Source organism: Pristis pectinata, chromosome 2, assembly GCF_009764475.1.
Source record: "Pristis pectinata isolate sPriPec2 chromosome 2, sPriPec2.1.pri, whole genome shotgun sequence".
NCBI classification, from domain to species: Eukaryota; Metazoa; Chordata; class Chondrichthyes; order Rhinopristiformes; family Pristidae; genus Pristis; species Pristis pectinata.
The window spans coordinates 90,338,763-90,364,238 of record NC_067406.1 but is presented as its reverse complement, the minus strand read 5'-3'; the positions used below and the strand labels follow the sequence as shown (position 1 = coordinate 90,364,238).

At 43.4% G+C, this 25,476-nt stretch overlaps 2 protein-coding genes across 9 annotated transcripts in view; both read right to left on the bottom strand.

Annotated features, from left to right (window-relative positions):
* The window catches only part of LOC127582204 (interleukin-8-like), a 33,889-nt gene extending 12,311 nt beyond the window's left edge, over nucleotides 1–21,578 (bottom strand). Inside the window, exons 1-4 of one of the 6 annotated variants that reach the window (XM_052037347.1) lie at nucleotides 21,453–21,578; nucleotides 20,889–21,018; nucleotides 20,685–20,764; nucleotides 1,661–2,907 (exon numbers count right to left, since the gene is read on the bottom strand). In XM_052037347.1, the coding sequence (XP_051893307.1) occupies nucleotides 2,888–2,907; nucleotides 20,685–20,764; nucleotides 20,889–21,018; nucleotides 21,453–21,513 (291 nt within the window). In that variant the 5' untranslated portion in view covers nucleotides 21,514–21,578 and the 3' untranslated portion in view covers nucleotides 1,661–2,887. Of the gene's footprint in view, nucleotides 1–1,660; nucleotides 2,908–3,955; nucleotides 4,036–4,159; nucleotides 4,290–4,723; nucleotides 4,850–18,409; nucleotides 19,660–20,684; nucleotides 20,765–20,888; nucleotides 21,019–21,452 lie in introns of those variants that run through there. The other 5 variants (XM_052037323.1, XM_052037310.1, XM_052037329.1 and 2 more) reach the window with 5 other exon arrangements.
* Nucleotides 1–25,476, bottom strand: part of LOC127582184 (interleukin-8-like) — a 143,113-nt gene that overhangs the window by 80,993 nt on the left and 36,644 nt on the right. The gene's annotated exons all lie outside the window — the stretch shown is intronic.

The window sequence follows — 25,476 nt, the reverse complement described above, 5'->3', positions numbered from 1 at the left end:
TGTTGGTTTTTTATGCTTCCCAGTCCTCTCGCTTCCCACAATTCTTTGCAATATTGTATGCCCTCTCTTTTACTTTTGTGCTGTCTTTGACTTCCCTTGTCAGCCACGGTTGCCTCATCCTCCCTTTAGGATGCTTCTGCTTCTTTGGGATAAACTGATCCTCCGCCTTCCGAATTACTCCCAGAAACTCCAACCATTGCTGCTGTACCGTCATCCCTGCTGGGGTCCCCTTCCAATCAACTTTGGCCAGCTCCTCTCTCATGCCACTGTAGTTATCTTTACTCAACTGTAATAGCAATACACCCGATTTTAGCTTCTCCCTCTCGAGCTGCAGGGTGAATTCCATCATATTATGATCACTGACTCTTAAGGGCTCCCTTCCCTGATTGCATCATCTCTGAGGTCCCCTGGCATATTCTCTTCTTCCGAGATGTGGATAATGAGATTGTGGATTTGTGACTACATCTCTTTACCGCTGAGTTTTGGAAGATTATCTTCGCACTGTTTCTGTCAGCAGGTTTAAGAGTCCCTCTTTTCTCAGCTCTCAGTGGGTCTTCAGGTGTGGGACAGCACATGGCTGCACACCACCGAAGAACCTGTGCATGTCATGACTGTCAGTGAGTTGCTGAGGCTCCTGTACTCTCATTATTGAGCACTCAATCTTTTGGCCTTGGGTTTTTTGCTGGACCTTTGCCTTCAGGACCCTATCGAGACATTCCTGGTCTTCATATTCTGGGGTGGAAGTTCCCAGAACAATGGTTCAATTAACGTACACTGGCTGTTGCACCTCAACTACCACATGGGCTTCACAGATCCAGTGCCAAGGGAGACCAAGACAACAGGAAACTGAACTCTGCTGCACTAGAAGTAATGCTCACACCAAAATGGGCAGATGTTCAGATGAAATCGCGTACAGTTCAGTTGCTCTTTTTCTCTCTCTCTCTCTTTCTCTCTCTCACAGACACGCACACACACACACACACACACACACACACACACACACACACAAACACACACACACACACACACACAAACACATGCTCGCACCCACACCCCTCACCCATTTACTTCCCCGTGATACAGTCACCACCTCCAGGGGCGTTGAGTTCAAGGGACAATTAGGATTAGCAATTAGTATCATCTACATCCTATGAAGTAATGATCAGAAAGATTACATTTAACGTGCTCATGCTGACCCCTGAGCTAACTTTCATCCCAGCTTTAGCCCTCTGTAGCAGTTCCAGTTTCCTTGTTTGATGTTAATTGCAAAATGCATCCTGCCTGCCAGTGTTGAATTACAATAACGAGGGCTCAGAAGTCATCTTTACCCTTTCATAACCAAACTGCTAATTGCGCATCCCCCAAACCCCTTAATTCTCCTCATATACTCACATGAGCCCTCGGATTTCATCAGCAATTTGTACAGCTGCAGCATCACTGCATCCACTTGGCAGTGCAGTTCTCTCGTGTGAGCCCCAGTACCTGTCCACACAATTTGCACCAATTTGGCAAGTTCAAGAAACTGCATGAAATCCCATTGACAATGTGCAGATTTGGCCCTGGACACATTGTTCTTCATTACTTAGTCTAGTTCATTCATCAAATGGAGAAACATAGAACTGTATACTGAAAATTCAGAAGCAATGACAACAAATTCTTCTTGACAAATCTAATTTATTTTACTTTCTAAAGTTCTTTTGAGGAATGCTCAACAAATTCATTCACATACATCAACCAGCCATACGAGATGGTTTGTCAACTGAACCAGTCAGTGAAAATTCATTCAGGTCCAAGCATTTCTATCACCATATGGACATTGTTCCTATTTACAAGTTTCATTTCCTTCAGTGATTGTCAGACCATTAGCAGCACTACCTTCTAAAGTGCAGGTATTTTACATAAAAATTGCATCTGCATAGGATTTGCTTCCACAGACTTTGGATAGATCCTAAAATCTGACGCTTTACAGAGAAAACTCCACAGCTCCAGTTAAAATATAAACATTGCTGTAAAATAGCACCAATGTTACTTGCAGTTTTGATATAAGAATGTTTCATTTAAACCCAAACACATTTGGTCCACAGTATTGCCAACAGTATATCACAGACTATGAACAGGAAAGGTTACTGTGCAAATTTTGCTCTGGAAATCATTGAGACAATGTTACATCACACAATACATTCAGGAGAAAGGTGAAATGTTTTTACTTAATTATCTATATCATGACCATTGTAATTCAGACTATTTTAATGAAATAACCAAAAAGGATTCTTCTACGTACATAGGCTGATTTATCCTTTCTCATTTCTGGTAAAGTACATGGGCTTGAAAAGACAGAAAAGGCGGAGGGCAGGCAGAGGAACTGTGAACAAGGTGTGAATTTTATCTGATGTCCTCCAGCCTTTATTTCAGGGATGGCAGAGAGCACAGTCCACCACCCCATCACTGGCTTCCCTTCTGGACCGAGTTCCTTTTGAACAATGCATCCATGGAAATTAATGAACTAAGGTATTCTAAAACCACCATCATCTCCTACTCTCATAGCTAATCTTACATTTTAACAATTGACACCAATCTCATTTAGTCTTTTCCATAGAGTTCATGAGTCCAGGATCAACAACAAACGTTGAAATAAACTTGGAATCTGGCAAAAAATTTAACACAAACATCAGTTGCTTTCTTTGAATGTCAAGAGGTAGCGTGGCAGGATGTAAACGTGTCCTGTGACAGGGAGGAACACCACGATCATTCTCAGAAGACCATGACGAGGAGACAGTGGAATTGACCATTAGAAGGTAATATCACTGAGGTAACACCCAGCTTCCTTCATTCCCTGTCAGATAATTCAGGATGGAGGCGATTCCTTCATTTTGCAGCTTCATTTTTTTCAATTGTGTTGTTTACCACCTGAAATAAAATTGAAAAATTTGTAGTGTTGCCACATTGATGCAGAACTCAGAGAATTATCAAACTGACATTCCACAAAAAGGAGCTGATTGTTATGACTTGGAAGCCTAATAGCAGCTCATTAATATTGCAATAGTCATTAACCAAAATGCATGGCACAAAGCTCAAATCCATTTCTAACTCTTCACAAAGTGCCACTGTGCAAGCTTATATCAGGACCTCGACAGCACTCAGGGATGAATGTGTAAGTGCCAGGTAGCATTTGTGCCAACCAACAAGCCAGGCAATGACCCAAGGACTATCCTTGGCATTACCATTGCTATCTTAATGAGCATCAACAGTCCATTATCTATTGTATCTATCTGGTTTGCGCAGCGAGTGTGTGAGTCACCTCCTGACACACATTTATCATCCTTTACACTATCTACAAGGCATAACTCTGGAGTGTGATGAACTCTCTCTATTTCCCTGGATCTGTGTAACTGCAACACCAAGACACTGGAGACAATCCAGGACAAAGCATTCTCCTTACTTGGCTATCTAACGCTTCATTCCCTCAACTGCCTATGCGCTATGCCTGCAGCCTGTGAGGAAGATCACTAGGAAGTATTTTATTCCTTGCGTCCCTGCTTTGAACATAGATTGTCCTTCACTGGTTGGTTCAGCTGGATTATAAAAGATGTGACAGTTGGTCCCAGTCACCACTCCTGCTACTGATAGTTTTCCTGTGACCCATCCTCTGCTTCCGGGTCCTCATCATAGCTGCCGGGAACATTAATAAGGAATGTGAGTGAGGTGAATGACAGGCTCAGTTCTGACACCAACCGTGGTCAAATAGTTTGCTGACATACCAGGTTATGGCTCACACATACAGGGAGGGTACTCAAGTAAAGTACCAGAAGGTGCCAAATGTTAGAGCCAATGTTCGGCAGGGAGGAGCAGACAGCACCCTCCACCATGAAGGACTGACTCACACAATGAACAAAGTCATGACACCCATGTTCATTCACAGGTAAAGTGTGAATTCTGGCAAACAACAAACACTGACCTTTCTTGGCTGTGATGAGAACCTGCAACCACTTTGCATCAGGATCCACACACACTTTCTTCTTATTTTTCAGAGTGACACTGTGAGGAGAAGGTGACATTTAAAGGCTGATGAACAAAAATTCAAAATTAAAGTTCACACCTTATTAAAAAAATATCAGAGAGTAAGAAAGGCTAAAGGTGATGCTCTTACTCAATTACTCACATTATCTCTGTGTTCTCACAGTGAGATCCTCTGGGAATATATTTCAAACTCTGGATGACCTTTGGACGAATAACATGAGAGCTGGTCTGAATGCATTGGCACCGTCCTTGTGCTCCTGGGATCGGAACACCTGTGGAAAGATCACATTCACTCAGATTTTTTTGTTGATGCAAGGAGAGCAAAGCCTGTAAAACTTGTTGGGACTTTCTCCAGCATTTCTGTTTCATCAATGCACAACGCAGAGAGATATATTAGGTGTTTGCACAATCTCATTCTCAAATGTTGCAAGCAATTATTTCCAGAAAAGTATGCTTGTGAGACTTATTTAGAAGCTTAAAAGCAAAGATCAAAGAGCAGCTGCAATTCATAAAAACAAGGCAAATCCCGTTTGACCACAATTCACTGGTGCACTTCTTTCTATTTCTGCAGTCTAGCTACTTGAATCAGTCTTACATTAATCTGGATGGATTTGATTTTTCGGTAAACAGACATGAACCACAAAATCATGACCTTGTGCTACAGTTTAATAAAGAATAAAACACAACTTCAGACATCTCAACATACCCTGTGCAGCAATGGCACACAGAAGGAGGATGAGGATCGTTACAGAGGCTGCTCTGTCCATCTTCCACTTTGTGATGCTGAAGAGATATCTGCGGAAGGACCTTCTGCTCCTAGCTCAGCTCTCTGCTGAGTCAAGTTCTGGTGCAGTCATCCAGTGAGCTCCTATTTATGGGGATTCGCTTCTCTCATTTGCATCATCTCCTGCAGTGAAATCTGCCAAGCACTGACGTACTGAGGGAGGGAATTTCCCTGCAAATGAGGCAGATCTGCTTTCACTTTTGCAGTTTTACATTTCACCACATGTGGTCTACAGCTGCAGGTGCATTATATATCAGAATAGATGGTGGATTAGTCTTAAGATTTAACTATTAATTTTAGGGAGAAAGTGTAAAAGGCACATTTGGCAGAGTGACTGTTGCAAAATGAACCAACTATTTTATTTTAAGCAAACACAATCCAGTTCCAGGCTTTACTCCTCAGTCGCTTCAAAATTGCACAACTCAGGAGAACATGCTGACCACACGGTGGAGCTTAAACCTCTGATTTCCAGGAAATCGTTCTCCTTTTTGCAGTTTACATGTCTGTGTCTCTGTGCACCTTAATGCTGCAGGTTTGTGGACTATACACAGGTATAAACATAGTTCCAACATTGGATACAAGCCCCACTTTCCGTGAAGAGTCAGACGTTGCCGCAGTAGTGCCAGACCTACAATCATTCTTAGTTTGTATCCTCCTCCGTTCTCGGGTCTTGTGTCTGCCCTGGTTGCCTCGCTAAGGATATTGTTCCTGCAGTGCAAACATTCACTGCCTCTGCAAACCCCAGACCAAGCTCCACCCTCCAGAACCTCTGCTCTCCCTCTCCTCATCTTCCATAATCCCATTGGCATTGAGCTCTGGCTGAGGCCTCTCAACAAAGTTTCCATCTCAGAGTCACCCATGATAATTCAGCTTGTGACATGAGAATATTTTGCGGATATCAGTCTCCTTATCCTTCAAAAAATGCCGGCCTCTGTCACCATGAGCAGCTGAGTTCTGAGATTAAAGGGTCGGGGCTTCCTGAACCACAATCAGTTCCCAGGTGTGTAAAGTGCTGAGGCTGCAGCTGTGGCGGCTCCTCTCCTCAGGTTTGTCAGTTGCAGGGTCAGATCGTAGCCTGTGTGTACCTGAACCTTCACGACCTTCTGTCTTTGCTGCATAGAACAGTGTCCGGTCCCATAACCATGCTATACCTATGACAACTACATTACTATTTTCTCCCCCCACTTGACCTGCTCCCTGTGCCATGATACCACGGACAGCTTGCACCTCCTCCCTGAAATCCTCATCCTCATCTGAACAGAGAGCAAGAACCTTGACCCTGATAGACAATGGTAAGGGCTGAGGCTCTTCCCTCTACCTCCCTCTTTTGCAATCACATTCTCCTGTCCCTGACCACAGATCAAACTTGAGGAAGTTAATCCCAAGGATGTGACTGCCTCCTGGAACACAATGTCCAGGTAACTCTCGCACACCCTGAGTGTGAAGCGCAGACTCCACCTCATCGACCCTCAGCTGAAGTTCTTTGAGCAGTCAACACCTGCTGCAGGAATGATCATTCTGACTCACAGTGGGGTCCACTCCAGTCCTGGCAACAGGAATCAACAGCGAACATTTTTATGCCTCACCATTCTTTAACTTTTTGACTTCACTTTGCTCCTGGTCATGGGCCTCCTGCACTTTTTCCATTCTCCTCCTTTCCTCAGTCTCAGGCCTCCCGTTCTTTTCTCACTGCCCTCCCCTCCTCTCCTCAGCACAGATTTCTCTCATATAGTATTTCCTCCTCATAGTTTCCATTATCTGAGGAACAACTGGGTGAAACATGGAAACAAACACACATGCTGACAAAAATATTTGCCTCCCAACAAATCAATGAAAATAAAACATATCACAACATACCGTGAGCAGCAAAGGATAAGTGTTTTCATGGCCGTGGGGCTGTTTAACTTTGACTTCACTTCCTATTAGCTTTCTGCCAAAGGATCCTCCCTCCATCACAGCAACGATGTCTGTCACTGCCTCTGTCCCTCTCTGTTGTTTGATGTGTGAGTGAAGAGGGCTATATTTATTTATTGAACTCTTCCACTTTCATTATGCACAACCTCTGGAGGTGACTGTAGTTAATCAGAGGAACTCCCTAACCTTGAGTAAAATAATCTTTAACACTTCAGGGCAAAGAAAATATTAAGTAAAACACTGTCAACGTCACTGCATTAGCTGGGTCATTTGACAGGATCTATGGATGTGTCCCTCCCTGGCTGGCCTTTTTGCTCCATATACACACTCAGACCTGCTCCGATATTATAGCAATCACTGATACCATTTTGCTCATCCAGTTGAGCTTTACCTTGGTGTTCATTAACTGTAGCTGTCAAAAGCACATTAAAATGGACAACAATTACGTATAGCTGTTGGAAAATTGGGCTATTTCTCACTGTTATAAAAATATGAGGGGCTGTAATATATCAAAATTTTGTGTTCACTCCAATCCAATTCCTTCACATTTTCTCCTATTTTTCCAACTTATGAAAGAACTTAACAACAGAAGACATTTGGGTCATTGATTTTCCATGAATTTTTAAACAATAGAAGACTCTCTGGGTCATTTACTTTCCTAAGATTTTAAAAAAATTATCAGCAGGTTTATGCATATGAAAACTATTATTTCTAATACATAGCTCCAGAACAGAGATCCCACGGTTTGTTACTCGGAGACCTCTGTGAGATATTTGCAATGATCAACATCATCAATAGGGTAAACTTACGGCATAGAGTGTACTCAGTGACTGAGCAAGCAAAGTCATCTGAGGAAGTCTCCACCTCAGGACCTGTTGGCATTTCAGTCACTGAGTGTTTTCCAGGCTGTGATCAATGTATTTTTGCACTCCCAGCAAAGCAGCAAATGTGGGAATCAGACAGGAGGGAGGGGACTTGTGAGGAAGGATTAATCTGGAGTCTACTCAATAGGAGAGTAGGTTCAAAGAGTCCTATCACCTACCCTGTCCCATGTGTCATGGGCAAAATAGCCTTCACTCATCACTGTACACACTTTCACCACCACATAGTTTCCTCATTGCTTTTTATTCAAACTGCACATTAACCAGTGTCAACGAATCTTTGTTGAGAATCACACATCACCAGGCTGGATTAATTGTACATCGGATGCCATTTCCCCAGATGAACACTTCCAGATTTGCTGCACAGTAACTCAGTTCCACATTTTGCAGCGGGCCCACAGTAGACGGATATTTCACAGACTTGGCAGTGATTCTGGGGATTATAATAAATAGGAAATAATCCCTGGGCTGAAACATGTGAGTTACAAGAAATGTGACATCCCTTACTTGATGCAGCTTTGGGTATCTTCAATACATCTTTGCAACTCAACATTTCTCAATTTCTGATTGTAAAAGGATGCAATTGTAGATGTGTACATGGGAATGTTGAATGTGAGAATTAATTGTCTGATATTTTGATTCATCAACAGCCAAAGTATGTCTAAAATACACTGAATTATTGACTATTCCAATTGACCACTAAGACACTCATCGACCGTGAGTGCGGTTTGGTAACTCTGCCAACAATGCTTTTGTATCTCAGTGAAACTACTTCAGTGTCCCTGCCGCACCCGAGCAGCTCTCCTACCCAACAGTGGGTGAGCATGCTGGGCCTCCCCTTAACACAGCTCTGGCCGATTTTAGTAAGTGTTTCAGCTGGCCTGATCCTACCTGAGAGCCCACACCAAGATAACACTGGAGATGCAGAGATACAAGAAACAAACTGCTGGAGGAACTCAGTGGATCAGGCAGCATCAGTGGAGAGAAAGGGGTAGTCGACATTTCGGATCGAGACCCTGCATCAGCACTTGGAGTGTATAGGAGAAGTAACAAATTTACCCCTGAGGTCCAGGTTCATAGTCTCCTGGTGAAGATCTCTACTGCTCAATTATCTTGGTCCCACTACTCCTCACTTCGTCCCTTGTTTTTACATTTTCCTTATTGTTTCCTGCTCGTGGGACACAATTCGTCCCTGTGCCAACTCCCTCAAATCCCTGATCCTCCTCTGTCCTGCTTTGTATCTCCTACCTACCTGGTGCAGCCCTGACTAAACCTCCAGATTCTGTAGATTTGAGGCACATGTGACTTCCTATTCCTATAAGGTAACAATAATAACTGCACTGATCTGAACAAGCCTGTCTCAGTTCAATTCAAAACTTATTCCATCTTCACTACATTTCCTTCACTCACCATCTGGTCCCATCTGCCTGACTTACCGTCCCCTCTCTTGCTGAGTTGTCCTGATGTTTTCCCTCGTCAGACACCAGCATCTCCCTCAGGACCACTGAGCACGGACACCAGGATTCACCAGTTATACCAACACCACAGTACTCGATGCCAAAGATATTAAACTCTGTTAAATCTTTGCCTATGTTTTTATACCCTGCAACTTATGTAACCCTCCCCTCTTTGTGCCCACCAGACCAACACCCAGGGGATGGGATATTGATACCCATTGGATTTATATGTGAACAAAAACATTCCCAGCACTGTGTGGAGTGCAGGTGAGTGGACAAATTGGATAGATTGTGCAAGGAATTCTCATGATGAACCGACCAGCCCATTATGTGCTGTAAGATTCAATATCACTGGTGATACTTTAAGACTTCTGCTGGAACAATTTCTGTCGCAACAAATCTTCATTCTGTTCACTGTCCGTGAGTGATGAAATATCAGCCTCAGGACTTTCTGGAGCTGGTTCAAGTTTCAGTTTGCTGATTTGGGAAGTGCAGAGACTGGAGTCATTTTGACTCCTCCCGCTGCGGATGGACAAGGGTGAGGGAAGTTCATTGTCAGATTACAGCCGGTGTGTGTGAGCCCACGTGAATTCCAGGAAATCAGCTTGTTTTATGCTCCATGTGGTTCTATGTTTCAATGTCTGCCTTTACTCCAGTCTGCTTTTCATTGGAAATTTATTGCATTAAATAATAAGAATATTCCCAGATTAGCCATGTTACAGGCATGGAGGAATAAACAGAAACAATCTGTTCCAAGTCTGTTTCACCTCTGTAACCATTTTATTGCTCTCCATCCACAGACATGATGAGCTCTGTGTGAGGTACAAGTCCTGGAATGATCTTCTACTGTACTGGTATAATGAACTTTAATGTGTGAAATTCCTCTGACACCGACAGTTTATGAAAATCAACAAGTTAGCTGAACATCTGAACTTCCATCAGAGAAAAACATCCTCTTACATTAAATGAACAAAGACAACCTGCATAGACGACCGGCACTTCACAGCCAGGAGATTCCTAAACCTCAGCATCAAGAGTAACGGAGTTATTATCATGAGAGACTTCAACTTCCCAAATATTGATTGGCACCTGCTGAGTACCAAAGGTTTAGACGGGGCAGAGATTATTAAGTGTGTGTCCAGGATGGATTCTTGTCACAGTATGTTGGCAGGCCGACCAGAGGGAATGCCATATTAGATCTAGTACTAGGTAATGAACCGGGTCATGTGACAGATCTCTAGGTGGGTGAGCATTTGGGGGACAGTGACCACCACTCCCTAACCTTTAGCATCGTTATAGAAAAGGATAGGAGCAAAGAGGACAGTAAGATATTTAATTGGGGAAGAGCAAATGATGATGCTATAAGGCTAGAACTTGCAAGAGTAAACTGAGATGACATTTTTGAAGGAAAATGTACCATGGGGATGTGGTCATTGTTCAGGCATCTCTTGCAGGAAGTTAGGGATAAATTTCTCTTGGTGAGGCAGAGAAAAAATGGCAGGGTGAAGGAGCCATGGGTGACAAGAGAGGTGGAACAACTAGTTAGGAGGAAGAAGGCAGCATATATAAGGTGTATGCAGCAAGGATCAGATAGGGCTCATGAGGAATATAGGGTAGCAAGGAAGGAACTTAAGAAGGGGCTGAGGAGAGCAAGAAGAGGACATGAAAAGACCTTGGCCAATGGGGTTAAGGAGGCAGCACGGTAGTGTAGTGGTTAGCGCGATGCTATCACAGCACCAGCAATCGGGGTTCAATTCCCTTCACTGTCTGTAAGGAGTTTGTACATTCTCCTATGTCTGCGTGGGTTTCCTCCCGGTACTCCGGGTTCCTCCCACATTCCAAAGAGGTATGGGTGGGTTAACATGGGGGTTTAAAATGGGCAGCGCGGACTCGTTGGGCCCGAAGGGCCTGTTACCATGCTGTAAATAAAATTATTAAATATTTTTTTTAAATCCCAAGGTTTTTTTCACTTATGTGAAGAGCATCATTAAGACAAGAGTGAAGGTAGGACCGATTAGAGACAAAGGTGGGAAGATGGGCCTGGAAGCTGTGGAAGTGGGTGAGGTTCTCAATGAATACTTCTCTTCAGTATTCACCAAGGAGAGGGCCAAGATGACGCTGAGGACAGTGTTGGTAAGGTTAATGTTCTGGAACACGTAGCAATCAAGGGAGAAGATGTGTTGGAGCTGGTAGAAAATATTAGGACAGATAAGCCTCCGGGGCCTGACGGAATAGTCCCCAGGCTGCTCCGCAAGGCGAGGGAAGAGATTGCTGAACCATTAGCTAGGATATTTGAGTCCTCATTGTCCATGGGAATGGTACCGGAGGATAGGAGGGTGGCAAATGTTGTCCCCTTATTCAAATATGATAGTAGGGATAGTCCAGGGAATTATAGACCAGTGAGCCTTATGTTTGTGGAAGGCAAGCTGTTGGAAAGGATTCTTAGAGATAGGATTTATGAGCATTTAGAGAATCATGGTCTGATCAGGGACAGCCAGCATGGCTTTGTGAAGGGAAGATCATGTCTCACAAGCCTGATAGGATTCTTTGAGGAGGTGACCAGGCAGATTGACGAGGGTAGTGCAGTAGATGTGGTCTACATGATTTTAGTAAGGCTTTTGACAAGGTTCCACATGGTAGGCTTCTTCAGAAGGTCAGAGGGCATGGGATCCATGGAGACTTGGCTGTGTGGATTCACAGTTGGCTTTCCTGTAGAAAGCAGAGGGTTGTGGTGGAGGGGGTGCATTCAGATTGGAGGGCTGTGACTAGCGGTATCCCACAAGGATCGGTTCTGGGACCTCTACCTTTTGTAATATTTATTAATGACTTGGATAAGGGGGTAGAAGGGTGGGTTAGCAAGTTTGCAGATGACACAAAGGTCGGTGGTGTTGTAGGTGGTGTGGAGGACTATCAAAGCTTGCAGAGGGATATTGATAGGATGCAGAGCTGGGCTGAGAAGTGGCAGATGGAGTTCAATCTAGAGTAGTGTGAGGTGGTACACTTTGGAAGGACAAACTCCAAGGTGGAGTACAAGGTAAATGGCAGGATTCTGGGTAGTGTGGAGGAGCAGAGAGATCTGGGGGTTCATATCCACATATCACTGAAAGTTGCCTCACAGGTGGATAGGGTAGTTACGAAAGCTTATGGATGTTAGCTTTCGTAAGTCATGGGATCGTAGTTTAAGAGCCGCGAGGTAATGATGCAGCTCTACAAAATTCTGGTTTAGACCACATTTGGAGTACTGTTTCCAGTTCTGGTTGCCTCATTATAGGAAGGATGTGGAAGGTTGGAAAGGATGCAGAGGAGATTTACCTGGATGCTGCCTGGTTTAGAGAGTATGGGTTATGAGGAGGAGACTAAGGGAGCTAGGGCTTTACTGTTTGGAGAGAAGGAGGATGAGAGGAGACATGATAGAGGTATACAAAATATTAAGAGGAATAGATAGGGTAGACAGCCAGCGCCTCTTTCCCAGGGCACCAATGCTCAATACAAGAGGGCATGGCTTTAAAGTAATGGGTGGGAAGTTCAAGGGAGATATCAGAGAGAGGTTCTTTACCCAGAGAGTGGTTGGTGCATGGAATGCGCTGCCTAGGATAGTGGTGGAGGCAGGTACATTGATCAAGTTCAAGAGATTGTTAGGTAAACATATGGAGGAATTTAAAATAGGGGAATATGTGGGAGAAAGAGGTTAGATAGTCTTAGCCATGGTTTAAAGGTCAGAACAACATTGGTTGGGCCGAAGGGTCTGTATTGTGCTGTGCTGTTCTATGGTTCTATGGTTCTAAGAGTGCCTCTAATGTCAGAAAATGCTTCTCTTTCTCTTGGCTGTTTTTGCCGATATTTTTCCATATTACATTTTGATATGGTGCTTTCAAAACCACATAACTACTTTGTCCAGGTTGCAGGGAAAGACCCAGTATAATCACGCTCCAAGTGGATTAGTTTCAAAAATGTGGCAAAGATTGATCTATGTGGAGATTCCAGAAGTGAATTAATTTTCTCCACACTGGGGTCCAGGCGGATCGGATTCAAATCCCAACTTTCTTCACTTCATTGCTTAATGACACATAAAATCAGAGACAACAAATTTACGTCCACCGTCCATCAAGTTTCACTGAACCACTGACGCCCATCTCCAACATCAGATGTGAGAGGACCTGCTATGTTACAGTTACCCAATGCCCCACGTTAATCAGAACATTACTCTTTCAGGTTCTCATTCTGGAGATCAGGTACATTCACAGTTGGGGTATACCTGAACCTGGCTGTGGTTTAGGTGGATGGGAACCTTCCATGGATGGTTGAGTCTGAAGGAAGAGCCACCATGGTAGCTAGACCACATCAATGCATCAATATTTCAGGTCTTTATGCCCAGAAGGAATTCTCTAGGAACATGTAAAAATATTCCTGAGAAAACATATTTCTGGAATGAGGAATATGATGTGGTAGGGGAACAGAGAGGTTATCAGGCTAGAATTCACATGGTCCCAATGCACACAAGCTCTTAGTACCATACCTAATGCTGCTTCTCCACTTTGGGCCAGAGATTCCAAGGAGACTGTATGGATGTTGCATCTCTTCAAGGAGGCTTTAAGAACATCTTTGAATCTTTTCTTCTGTCCTCCTGCTAATCTCTTCCAACGACACAGCAAGGAATCAAGTATCCAACTCAGGAGTCTGGCGTCGGGTATACAAGTTATGTGGCCGACCCAACATAGCTGATTTACTGTATGTAGAGCATCAACAGTGGAGATGTAGGCCTGGGAGGGGTCAATGATATCAGTTTTCTTCTCCTTCTGCTGCCTGGTTGAAGGTAAGTTTTGTGCAACATCTGAAATCTTGATCTTCATGTAACCTTTTCTTCAGCAGACCAAAGGCCGTACTGGTGTATTTCAAAGGCTGTACTGTGAAGTGGCTCTTGAGATATGGGAAGTGATGCAGGTTTTCCTGGGTCTCACCATGAACCTTTATTGTCAGAGGGCAGAGAGCCGCAGGTTGGCAGTGGACCTTTATCTTGCAGCTGTTGAGTGTAAAGCCCAGCCCCTCGAATGCCATCATGGAGCAAATGTAAAATGAAGAAATATTTCAGTGGACAACTGAACTTGTGGAGGGTTTTCCACAGTTCCACCAGATTAATGAAGACACAGTCTTTTGTGAGGTCCAGAAAGGCCATGTATCATGTTTGGTGCAGATCCCTGCATTTCGCTTGGATTTGTCAGGCATTGAAGACCATCCCCATCATGTCTCAAGATGGACAGAATCCACATTGCGATTCAGAGAGCAGCTCTTCGATCACTGAGAGGGCATGGTTCAAAATACCCCAGAGCTGACGTTCCCTGTGGCAGCCAGGAGTGAGACCCCTCTGTGGTCAGAAGTAATCCTTTCTTGAACATGGTCATAGGACCATAAGACCATAAGACATAGGAACAGAACTAGGTCATTTGGCCCGTCGAGTTTGCTCTGCCATTCAATCGTGGCTGATTTATTTTTCCTTCTCAACTCCATTCTCCTGCCTTCTCCCCGTAACCTTTGATGCCCTTACTAATCAAGAACCTATCAACCTCTGTTGTAAATATACCCATTGACTTGGCCTCCACAGCAGTAAGTGGCAATGAATTCCACTGACTCACCACCCTCTGGCTAAAGAAATTCCTCCTCATTTCTGTTCTAAGGGGACGTCCTTCTCTTCTGAGGCTGTGCCCTCTGGTCCTGGACTCTCCCACTACTGGAAACATCCTCTCCACGCCCACTCTATCCAGGCCTTTCAATATTCAGTAGGTTTCAACGAGATCCCGCCCCCCCCCCCATCCCTCTCAACTCCAGCAAGTACAAGCCCAGAACCATCAAATGGTCCTCATTTGTTAACCCTTTCATCTATGGGATTATTCTTGTAAATCTCCTCTGAACCCTCTACAATGCCACCACATTCATCCTCAGGTATGTGGCCCAAAACTGCTCACAATACTTCAGATGTGTTCTGACCAATGCCTTATAAAGCCTCAGCATTACATCCTTGTTTTTATATTCTCGTCCTCTTAAAGTGAATGCTACCATTGCATTTGCTTTCCTTACTACCAACTCAACCTGCAAGTTAACCTTTAGGTAATCCTGCACTAGGACTCCCAACTCCCCTTGTACCTCCAATTTCTGAATTCACTCCCCATTTAGAAAATAGTCTATGCCTTTATTCCTTCTTCCAGTGTGCATGACGTACACTTCCCCTATGCTGTATTCCATCTGCCACTTCTCTTTGCCCATTCTCCAACCTGCAGACTCCCTGCTTCCTGAACACTACCTGCCCCTCCACCTATCTTTGTATCATCTGCAAACTTGGCCACAAAGCCCTCAATTTTGTCATCGAGATCATTAACATATAACGTTAAAACTACCGGACCCAACTCCGACCCCTGCGGAGCACCACTAATCACCGACAAGCCAACAAGAAATGGCCTCCTTTATCCCACTCCTTGCCTTCTGCAAGTTAGCCAATCTTCTATCCATGTTAGTACCTTCTCTGTAGTACTAGGAGCTTCTATCTTGGTTTAGGAATCTCATGTGTGGCACCTTGTCAAAGGCCTTCTGAAAATCCAAGTAAACAACATCCACTGACTCTTCTTTGTCAATCCTGCCTGTTACTTCCTTAAAGAATTCCAACAGATTTGTCAGGCAAGATTTTCCCTTTAGGAAACCATGCCAACTTTGGTTTATTTTATCATGTGCTTCCAAGTACCCCGAAACCTCATCCTTAATAATGGACTCTAACATCTCACCAACCACTAAAATCAGGCTAACTGGCCAATAATTTCCTGTCTTTTGCCTTCCTCCCTTAAAGAGTGGTGACATCTGCGATTTTCCAGTCCTCTGGAACCATTCCTGACTCTAGTGATCTTGAAAGATCAATGCCTTCACAATCTCTTCAGCTTTCTCTTTCAGAACCCTGGGGTGTAGTCCGTCCGGTCCAGCTCACTTATCCAGCTTCAGACCTTTCAGCTTTCCAAGCACCTCTTCCTCAGTAATAGTGATTGCACTCACTTCTGCCCCTTGACTCTCTCAAATTTCTGGCATGTTGCTGGTGTCTGCCACAGTGAAGAATGACACAAAGTACTTATTCAGTTCATCCGCCATTTCTTTGTTCCCCATTACTACCACTCCAGCGTCATTTTCCAGCAGTTTTATATCTACTCCTGCCTCTCTTTTACTTGTTATATATCTGAAAAAGATTATCTTCATATTTCATATTTCATCTTTTCTCCCCTTATTGCTTCTTTAGTTGCCTTCTATTGGTTTTTAGAAGCTTCCCAATCCTCTAGTTTCCCACAATTCTTTGCAATATTGTATGCCCTCTCTTTTACTTTTGTGCTGTCTTTGACTTCCCTTGTCAGCCACGGTTGCCTCATCCTCCCTTTAGGGTGCTTCTGCTTCTTTGGGATAAACTGATCCTCCGCCTCCCGAATTACTCCCAGAAACTCCAACCATTGCTGCTGTACCGTCATCCCAGCTGGGGTCCCCTTCCAATCAACTTTGGCCAGCTCCTCTCTCATGCCTCTCATACCAATACACCCGATTTTAGCTTCTCCCTCTCAAGTTGCAGGGTGAATTCTATCATATTATGATCACTGACTCTTAAGGTTTCCTTTACCTGATTACATCATCTCTGAGGTCCCCTGGTATATTCTCTTCTTCCGAGATGTCCATAATGAGATTGTGGATTTGTGACCAAAGCTATTTACCACTAAGTTTGGAACTTGAGTGAGGAAACCGGAGTTGTTTTTTAGATGGGACTGCTTGTCAATGAGGAGTGCAGGTAAGGCTGAACTGAATCCATAACTGTGGGATGGAGTCCAGGGTGCTCACCTCAAGGACAGAGGGATGGCCAAGATTATCTTCACACTGTTCCTGTCAGCAGGTTTAAGACTCCCTCTGTTCTTGGCTCTCAGTGGGTCTTCAGGGTGGGGACAGTACATGGCTGCTACACCATAGAACCATAGAACCATAAAAAACTACAGCACAGAAAACAGGCCATTCGGCCCTTCTAATCTGTGCCGAAACATTGTTCTGCTAGTCCCACTTACCTGCCCCCAGCCCATACCCCTCCAGACCTCTCTTGTCCATGTATCTATCCCATTTACTCTTAAAAGTTAAGAGCAAGCCTGCATTTATCACATCAGATGGCAGCCCATTCCACAGTCCCACCACTCTTTGAGTGAAGAAGTTCTCTCTTATGTTCCCCCTAAACCTTTCCCCTGAAGAACCTGTGCATGTTATGGCTGTTAGTGAGTTGCTGAGGCTCCTGTACTCCCTTCATCCAGCACTCAACATTTCGGACATTGACTTTTTGTTGGACCATTGTCTTCAGGACCCTATCGAGACATTCCTGGTCTTCAAATTGTAAGGTGGAAGTTCCCAGTGCAATGGTTCAATTAATGTAAACTGGCTGTTGCACCTCAACTACCACATGGGCTTCACACATCCAGTGTCAAGGGGGACCAAGACAACAGGAAACTGAACTCTGTGGCACTGGAAGTAATGCTCACACCTAAATGGGCAGATGTTCAGATGCTATCGCGTACAGTTCATTTGCTCTCTCTATCTCTCTCTCTCTGCTCACACCTAAATGGGCAGATGTTCAGATGCTATCGCGTACAGTTCATTTGCTCTCTCTATCTCTCTCTCTCTCTCTCTCTCTCACACACACACACACACACACAGAAACACACACACACACGCTCGCACCCACAACCCTCACCCATTTACTTCCCCGTGATACAGTCACCACCTCCAGGGGCGCTGAGTTCAAGGGACAATTAGGATTAGCAATGAGTGATATCTACATCCTATGAAGTAATCATCAGAAAAACTACATTTAATGTGCTAATGCTGACCCCTGAGCTAAATTTCATCCCAGCTTTCGCCCTCTGTAGCAGTTCCAGTTTCCTTGTTTGATGTTAATTGCAAAGTGCATCCTGCCTGCCAGTGTTGAATTACAATGACAAGTGCTCAAAAGTAATCTTTACCCTTCCTTAACCAAACTGCTAATTACGCAACCCCCAAACCCCTTAATTCTCCTCATATACTCACATGAGCCCATGGATTTAATCAGCAATTTGTACAACTGCAGCATCACTGCATCCACTTGGCAGTGTTGTCCTCTTAGTGTGTGCCCCAGTACCTGTCCACACAATTTGAGCTGATTTGGCAAATTAAAGAAACTGCATGAAAACCCACTGACAATGTGCAGATTTGGCCCTGGACACATTGTTCTTCATTACTTAGTCTAGTTCATTCATCAAATGGAGAAACATAGAACTGTGTACTGAAAATTCAGGAGCAATGAAACAAATTCTTCTTGAGAAATCCAATTTATTTTACTTTCTAAAGTTCTTTTGAGGAATGCTCAACAAATTCATTCACATACATCAACCGGCCAGACGAGGTGGTTGGTCAACTGAACCGGTCAGTGAAGTTCATTCAGGGCAAAGGATTTCTATCAGCATGTAGACATTGTTCCTATTTACAAGTTTCATTTCCTTCAGTGATTGTCAGACCATTAGCAGCACTACCTTCTAAGATGCAGGTATTTTACATAAAAATTACATCTGCAAAGGATTTGCTTCCACAGACTTTGGATAGATCCTAAAATCTGACACTTTACAGAGAAAACTCCACAGCTCCAGTTAAAATATAGGCATTGCTGTAAAATAGCACCAATGTTACTTGTATTTTGATTACAGAATGTTTCATTCAAACTCGAACACATTTGGTCCACAGTATTGCCAACAGTATATCACAGACTATGAACAAGGTTTCAACAGGAAAGGTTACTGTGCAAATGTTGCTCTGGAAATCATTGAGACAATGTTACATCACACAATACATTCAGGAGAAAGGAGAAATGGTTTTACTTAATTATCTATATCTTGACCATTGTAACTCAGATTATTTTAATGAAATAACCAAAAAGAATTCTTCCATGTACATAGGCTGATTTATCCTTTCTCATTTCTGGTAAAGTTCATGGGCTTGAAAAGACAGAAAAGGCGGAGGGCAGGCAGAGGAACTGTGAACAAGGTGTGAATTTTATCTGAGGTCCTCCAGCCTTTATTTCAGGGATGGCAGAGAGCACAGTCCACCACCCCATCACTGGCTTCCCTTGTGGACCGAGTTCCTTTTGAACAATACGTCCATGGAAATTAATGAACTAAGGTATTCTAAAACTACTATCATCTCCTACTCTCATAGCTAATCTTACATTTTAATGATTGACATCCAGCTCATTTAGTCTTTTCCATAGAGTTCACAAGTCCAGGATCAACAACAGACATTGAAAGGAACTTGGAACTTGGTACAAACCTTAACACAAACATCAGTTGCTTTCTGAATGTCAAGAGATAGCATGGCAGGATGTAAACATGTCCCGTGACAGAGAGGAACACCAAGATCATTATCAGAAGACCATGAAGAGGAGACACTGGAATGAACTATTGAAGGGTGATATCACAGAGTTAACACACAGTGCTGAGCTTCCTTTATTCCCCATCAGATAATTCAGGATGGAAGTGATTCCCTCATTTTGCAGCTTCATTTTTTGAATTGTGTTGTTTACCACCTGAAATGAAATTGAATAATTTCTATTGTTATCCACAGTGATACAGAACGCAAAGAATTACCAAACTCTCTTTCCACAAAAAGGAGCAGATTGTTATGAGTTGGAAGCCTAACAGCAGCTCAGTAATATTGCAATAGGCATTATTAAAAATGCATGGCACAATGTTCAAGTCCATTTCTAACTCCTCACAAAGTGACGCTGTGCAAGCTTATATCAGGACCTTGACGGCATTCAGGCATGGATGTGTAAGTGCCAGGGAGCATTTTTGCCAACCAACAAACCAGGCAATGACTCAAGGACTATCCTTGGCATTACCATTGCTATCATCCTGAGCATCAACAGTCCATTATCTACTGTATTTATCTGGTTGGTCCAGCGAGTGTGTGAGTCACCTCCTGACAAACTTCTATCATCCTTTACACTATCTACAAGGCACAACTCTGGAGAGTGATGAACTCTCTCTATTTCCCTGGATCTGTGTAACTGCAACACCAAGACACTGGAGACAATCCAGGACAAAGCATTCTGCTTAATTGGAACCCTAAGTCTTCATTCCCTCAACTGCCCGTGCTCTATGCCTGCAGCCTGTGAGGAAGATCACTATGAAGTATTTTATTCCTTACATCCCTGCTTTGAACATAGGTTGTCTTTCATTGGTTGGTTCAGCTGGGTTATAAAAGATGTGACAATTGGTCCCAGTCACCACTCCTGCAATTGGTAGTTTTCCAGTGACCCATCCTCTGCTTCCGGGTCCCCATCATAGCTCCCAGGAACATTAATAATGAACGTTGTGGGAGGGGAATGAGAGGCTCAGCTCTGACACCAACTGTGGTCAAATAGTTTGCTGACATAACAGGTTATGGCTCACACATACAGGGAGGGCACTCAAGTAAAGTACCGGAAGGTGCCAAATGCTGGAGGGAATGTTCAGCAGGGAGGAGCAGACAACACCCTACGCCATGAAGGACTGACGCACACAATGAACAAAGTCATGACACCCATGTTCATTAACACCAAACACTGACCTTTCTTGGCTGTGATGAGAACCTGCAACCACTTGGCATCAGGATCCACACACACTTTCTTCTTATTTTTCAGGGTGACACTGTGAAAAGAAGGTGACATTTAAAGCCAAATACACAGAAATTCAAAATTAAAGTGCATACCTTATTAAATAAAAATCAGAGAGTGAGAAAGGTTAAAGGTGATGCTCTGACTCATTTACTCACATTATCTCTGCTTGCTCACAGTGAGATCCTCTGGGAATATATTTCAAGCTCTGGATGAACTTCGGACGAATGACATCAGAGCTGATCTGAACACACTGGCACCGTCCTTGTGCTCCTGGGATCGGAACACCTGTGGAAAGATCACATTCACTCAGATTTCTTTGTTGATGCATGGAGAGCAAAGCCTGTAAAACTTACTGGGACTTTCTCCAGCATTTCTGTTTCATCAATGCACAACGCAGAGAGATATATTAGGTGTTTGCACAATCTCATTCTCAAATGTTGCAAGCAATTATTTCCAGAAAAGTTTGCTTGTGAGACTTATTTAGAAGCTTAAAAGCAAAGATCAAAGAGCAGCTGCAATCCATGAAAACAAGGCAAATCCCCTTTCACCACAATTCACTGGTGCATTTCTTTCTATTTCTGCAGTCTAGCTACTTGAATCAGTCTTACATTAATCTGGATGGATTTGATTTATCGGTAAACAGACATGAACCACAAAATCATGACCTTGTGCTACAGTTTAATAAAGAATAAAACACAACTTCAGACATCTCAACATACCCTGTGCAGCAATGGCACACAGAAGGAGGATGAGGATCGTTACAGAGGCTGCTCTGTCCATCTTCCACACCGTGCTGCTGAAGAGATATCTGCGGAAGGACCTTCTGCTCCTAGCTCAGATCTCTGCTGAATCAAGTTCTGGTGCATTCATCCAGTGAGCTCCTATTTATGTGGATTCTCTCTTCTCATTTGCATCATCTCCTGCAGTGAAATCTGCCAAACACTGATGTCCTGAGGGAGGGAATTTCCCTGCAACTGAGGCAGATCTGCTTTCACTTTTGCAGTTTTATATTTCACTACATGTGGTCTACACTGCAGGTGCATTACATATCAGAATAGGTGTTGGATCAGTCATGTGTGATTTCTGAAGATTTAACTATTAATTTTAGGGAGGAAGTGTAAAAAGCACATTTGGCAGAGTGACTGTTGCAAAACAAACCAACTGTTTTATTTTGAGCAAACACAATCCAGTTCCAGGCTTTACTCCTCAGTCGCTTCAAAATTGCACAACTCAGGAGAACATGCTGACCACACGGTGGAGCTTAAACCTGTGATTTCCAGGAAATCGTTCTCCCTTTCTCAGCTTACATGTCTGTGTCTCTGTGCACCTTAATGCTGCAGGTTTGTGAACTATGCACAGGTATAAACATAGTTCCAACATTGGATACAATCCCCACTTTCCATGAAGAGTTAGCATGTTGCTGTAGTGGTGACAGACCTGCAATCATTCTTAGTTTGTATCCTCCTCTGTTCTCAAGTCTTGTGTCTGCCCTGATTGCCTCGCTAAGGATATTGTTCCTGCAGTGCAAACATTCACTGCCTCACCCCTACTCTCTGCAAATGCCAGACCAAGTACCTCCTGACAGAACTCCTGCTACCCCTGTCCTCATCTTCCATAATCCCATTGCCATTGAGCTCTGGCTGAGGCCTCTCAAAAAATTTTCCATTTCAGAGTCACCCATGATAATTCAGCTTGTGCCACAAGAATATTTTGCGGATATCAGTCTCCTTATCCTTCAATAAATTCCGGTCTCTGTCACCATCCATGAGCAGCTCAGTGCTGAGATTAAAGGGTCGGGGATTCCTGAACCACAGTCAGTTCCCAGGTGTGTAAAGTGCTGAGGCTGCAGCTGTGGTGGCTCCTCCCCTCGGGTTTGTCAGTTCCAGGGTCAGATCGTAGCCTGTGTGTACCTGAACCTTCAGGACTCTATGTCTTTGCTGCACAGAATAGTGTCCGGTCCCATAACCATGCTATACCTATGACAACTACATTACTATTTTCTCCCCACACTTGACCTACCCTTGTGCCATGATACCACGGACAGCTTGCACCTCCTCCCTGCAGTCCCCATCCTCATCTGAACAGAGAGCAAGAACCTTGACCCTGTTAGACAATGGTAAGGGCTGAGGCTCTTCCCTCTACCTCCCTCTTTTGCAATCACATTCTCCTATCCCTGACCACAGATCGAATTTGAGGAAATTAATCCCAAGGATTTGACTGCTCCTTGGAACACAATGTCCAGGTAACTCTCGCCCTCCCTGAGTGTGAAGTGCAGACTTCAGTTCGTTGACCCTCAGCCAAACTTCCTTGAGCAGTCAACACCTGCTGCAGGAATGATCATTCACAATGGGGTCCACTGTGGTCCTGGCACTTTTTCCATTCTCCTCCTTTCCTCAGTCTCAGGCCTCCCTTTCTTTTCTCACCACCCTCCCCTCCACTCCTCAGCACAGATTTCAGTCCTAAAGTATTTCCTCCTCATAGTTTCCATCTATCTGAGGAACAACTGGGTGAAACATGGAATCAGACACACAAGCTGTCGAAAATATTTGCCTCCCAATAAATCAATGAAAATAAAACACATCACAACATACCACAAGCAGCAAAGGATAAGTGTTGTCATGGTCACGGGGCTGTTATCTTTGACTTCACTGCCAATTTGCTTTTTGCCAAAGGATCCACCGTTCATCACAGCAACGATGTCTGTCACTGCCTCTGTCCCTCTCTGTTGTTTGATGTGTGAGTGAAGAGGGCTATATTAATTTATTGAACTCTTCCACTTTCATTATGCACAACCTCTGGAGGTGACTGTTGTTAAACTGGGGAACTCTCTAACCTTGATTAAAATAATCGTTAACTTTTCAGGTCAATTAAAATATTCAGTAAAACACTGTCAACGTCACTCCATTAGCTGGGTGGTTTGATAGATGTGTCCCTCCCTGGCTGGACTTTTTGCTCCATACACACACTCAGACCCACTGAGATGTTGTGATAACATTTTGCTCTTCCAGCTGTACTTTTCCTTGGGATTCTTTAACTGTATTTGCTAAAAGTACATTAAAATATCCTGAAAATCTAAAAAACAGCAAATGCTGGAAGTCTAAAACAAAAACAAATACTCAGCAGGTCAATAGCATTCTACATTGTTTAAAGCAACAGGGGAAGATTCTGGGATACACTTTTCCTGACAAGAATCACATACCTTGAATCATGCAGCATATCACCAAGCACAGATCACATTTTTTGGCACAACCAAATGTAAGGCCACTCACAGAAATATTTGGTTAAAGTCAAAGATGTCGAATTTACCATCATGTGCACATGTACATGTAGGCACAGTTGCATTGAAAAATTTACTTGCAGCTGTTATCACAGGCACAAAGGATCATTTCAGCAGCATTCACAAGCTGGCTAAACCACACCCCTGACTGAACCAGGTGTTAAAGTTGCTGAAGAGCTTGAGCACGTGAAACAACTAAAAACATTCAAGAGTTTATATAAAATTTAAAAAATTCTTAAAAGTTATAAAATTCTGTTATTTTCATTAATTGACAAAACAACAAGTTTTATAACAGTTGAAAATACTTTCAGTTACAGAGTAAATATGGATAGTTCTGATGTTAATGTCAAACTGTTAAGTGTCAATAAAATCAAAGTCTGCATTATATGAAACCCGCTGTTTAACCAGGCAACAAACATGGAAAATCATAGCCGGAATATTTCAATGTATTTTGCACAGTGATATCTCTCACTATTCTGTAAAAACATAGATCAGATTTTCAGAAAATAACCTTTAGGTTTCACATATTTCTCTTCATATTGTGACTTTTTGGACTTCAATGCTCTATATGTGCAAAGGGTTACAATAATGTAAATCTAAAAGAAAGGAAGAGACATCTTTATAAATCCTCATAATATCATGGTTGTAATACCACAGAGTTCAGAAGAATGAGAAGCTAATCTCATTGAAACTTGTCAGATTCTGAGTGGATTTGACAGAGCAGTTGCTGAGAAGGGTTTTCTCCTGACGGGGGAGTTCAACACACGGACATGATCTCAGGATTTGGGGTCACATCGAGATGAGAAGGATTATGAAATTTTGGAAATTTCTAACCCAGAGAGCTGTGTGGTCTGAGTCATTAATAAATATGTTCAAGGTCAAAGTAGATTTGTGAAATCTTGGGGAATCAGGGGTAATTGTGATTTGGCAGGAAAGTGGAGCTGAGGCCAAATATCAGATCAGCATTGACCCTATTGATGAACAGACCAGGCACTAGGGGCCATATGCTGTACTCCTGCTGCCACCTCTCGTGTCTTTATGGAATGGAGCTCCAAACTTCATCACTCACAGTGAGTCTTCAGATGATGATCCAACAGTTCCAACTCAGAGATGAACCTATCTTCAACACTGTTACACCTTGAGAGATCTTTCCTGGTCCTTATGCTGAACCCCATTTGTCTTCTCTACTATTTCCAAACAGGTTTTCCTTCAAACTCAACAAAGCAAATGCAGAGCTTGACATTTGTTTCATGGTTTGGGCTTGAATTGCATCCATCCCTCATTGCTTTGTCCTTCAGCAATTTGAATTGGCTGATCCTTAAAAGGTGAATTCATATTTACCTCGTGGTTCACAGCGAGAATTGATAGCTCTCTGCAGGCGGCAAGCCCGGCTAATTGTCTCCACCATTTGACAGTTGATATGATACTATTGCTTTATGGGAGAAGTTCTCAGTAACACTAATCAT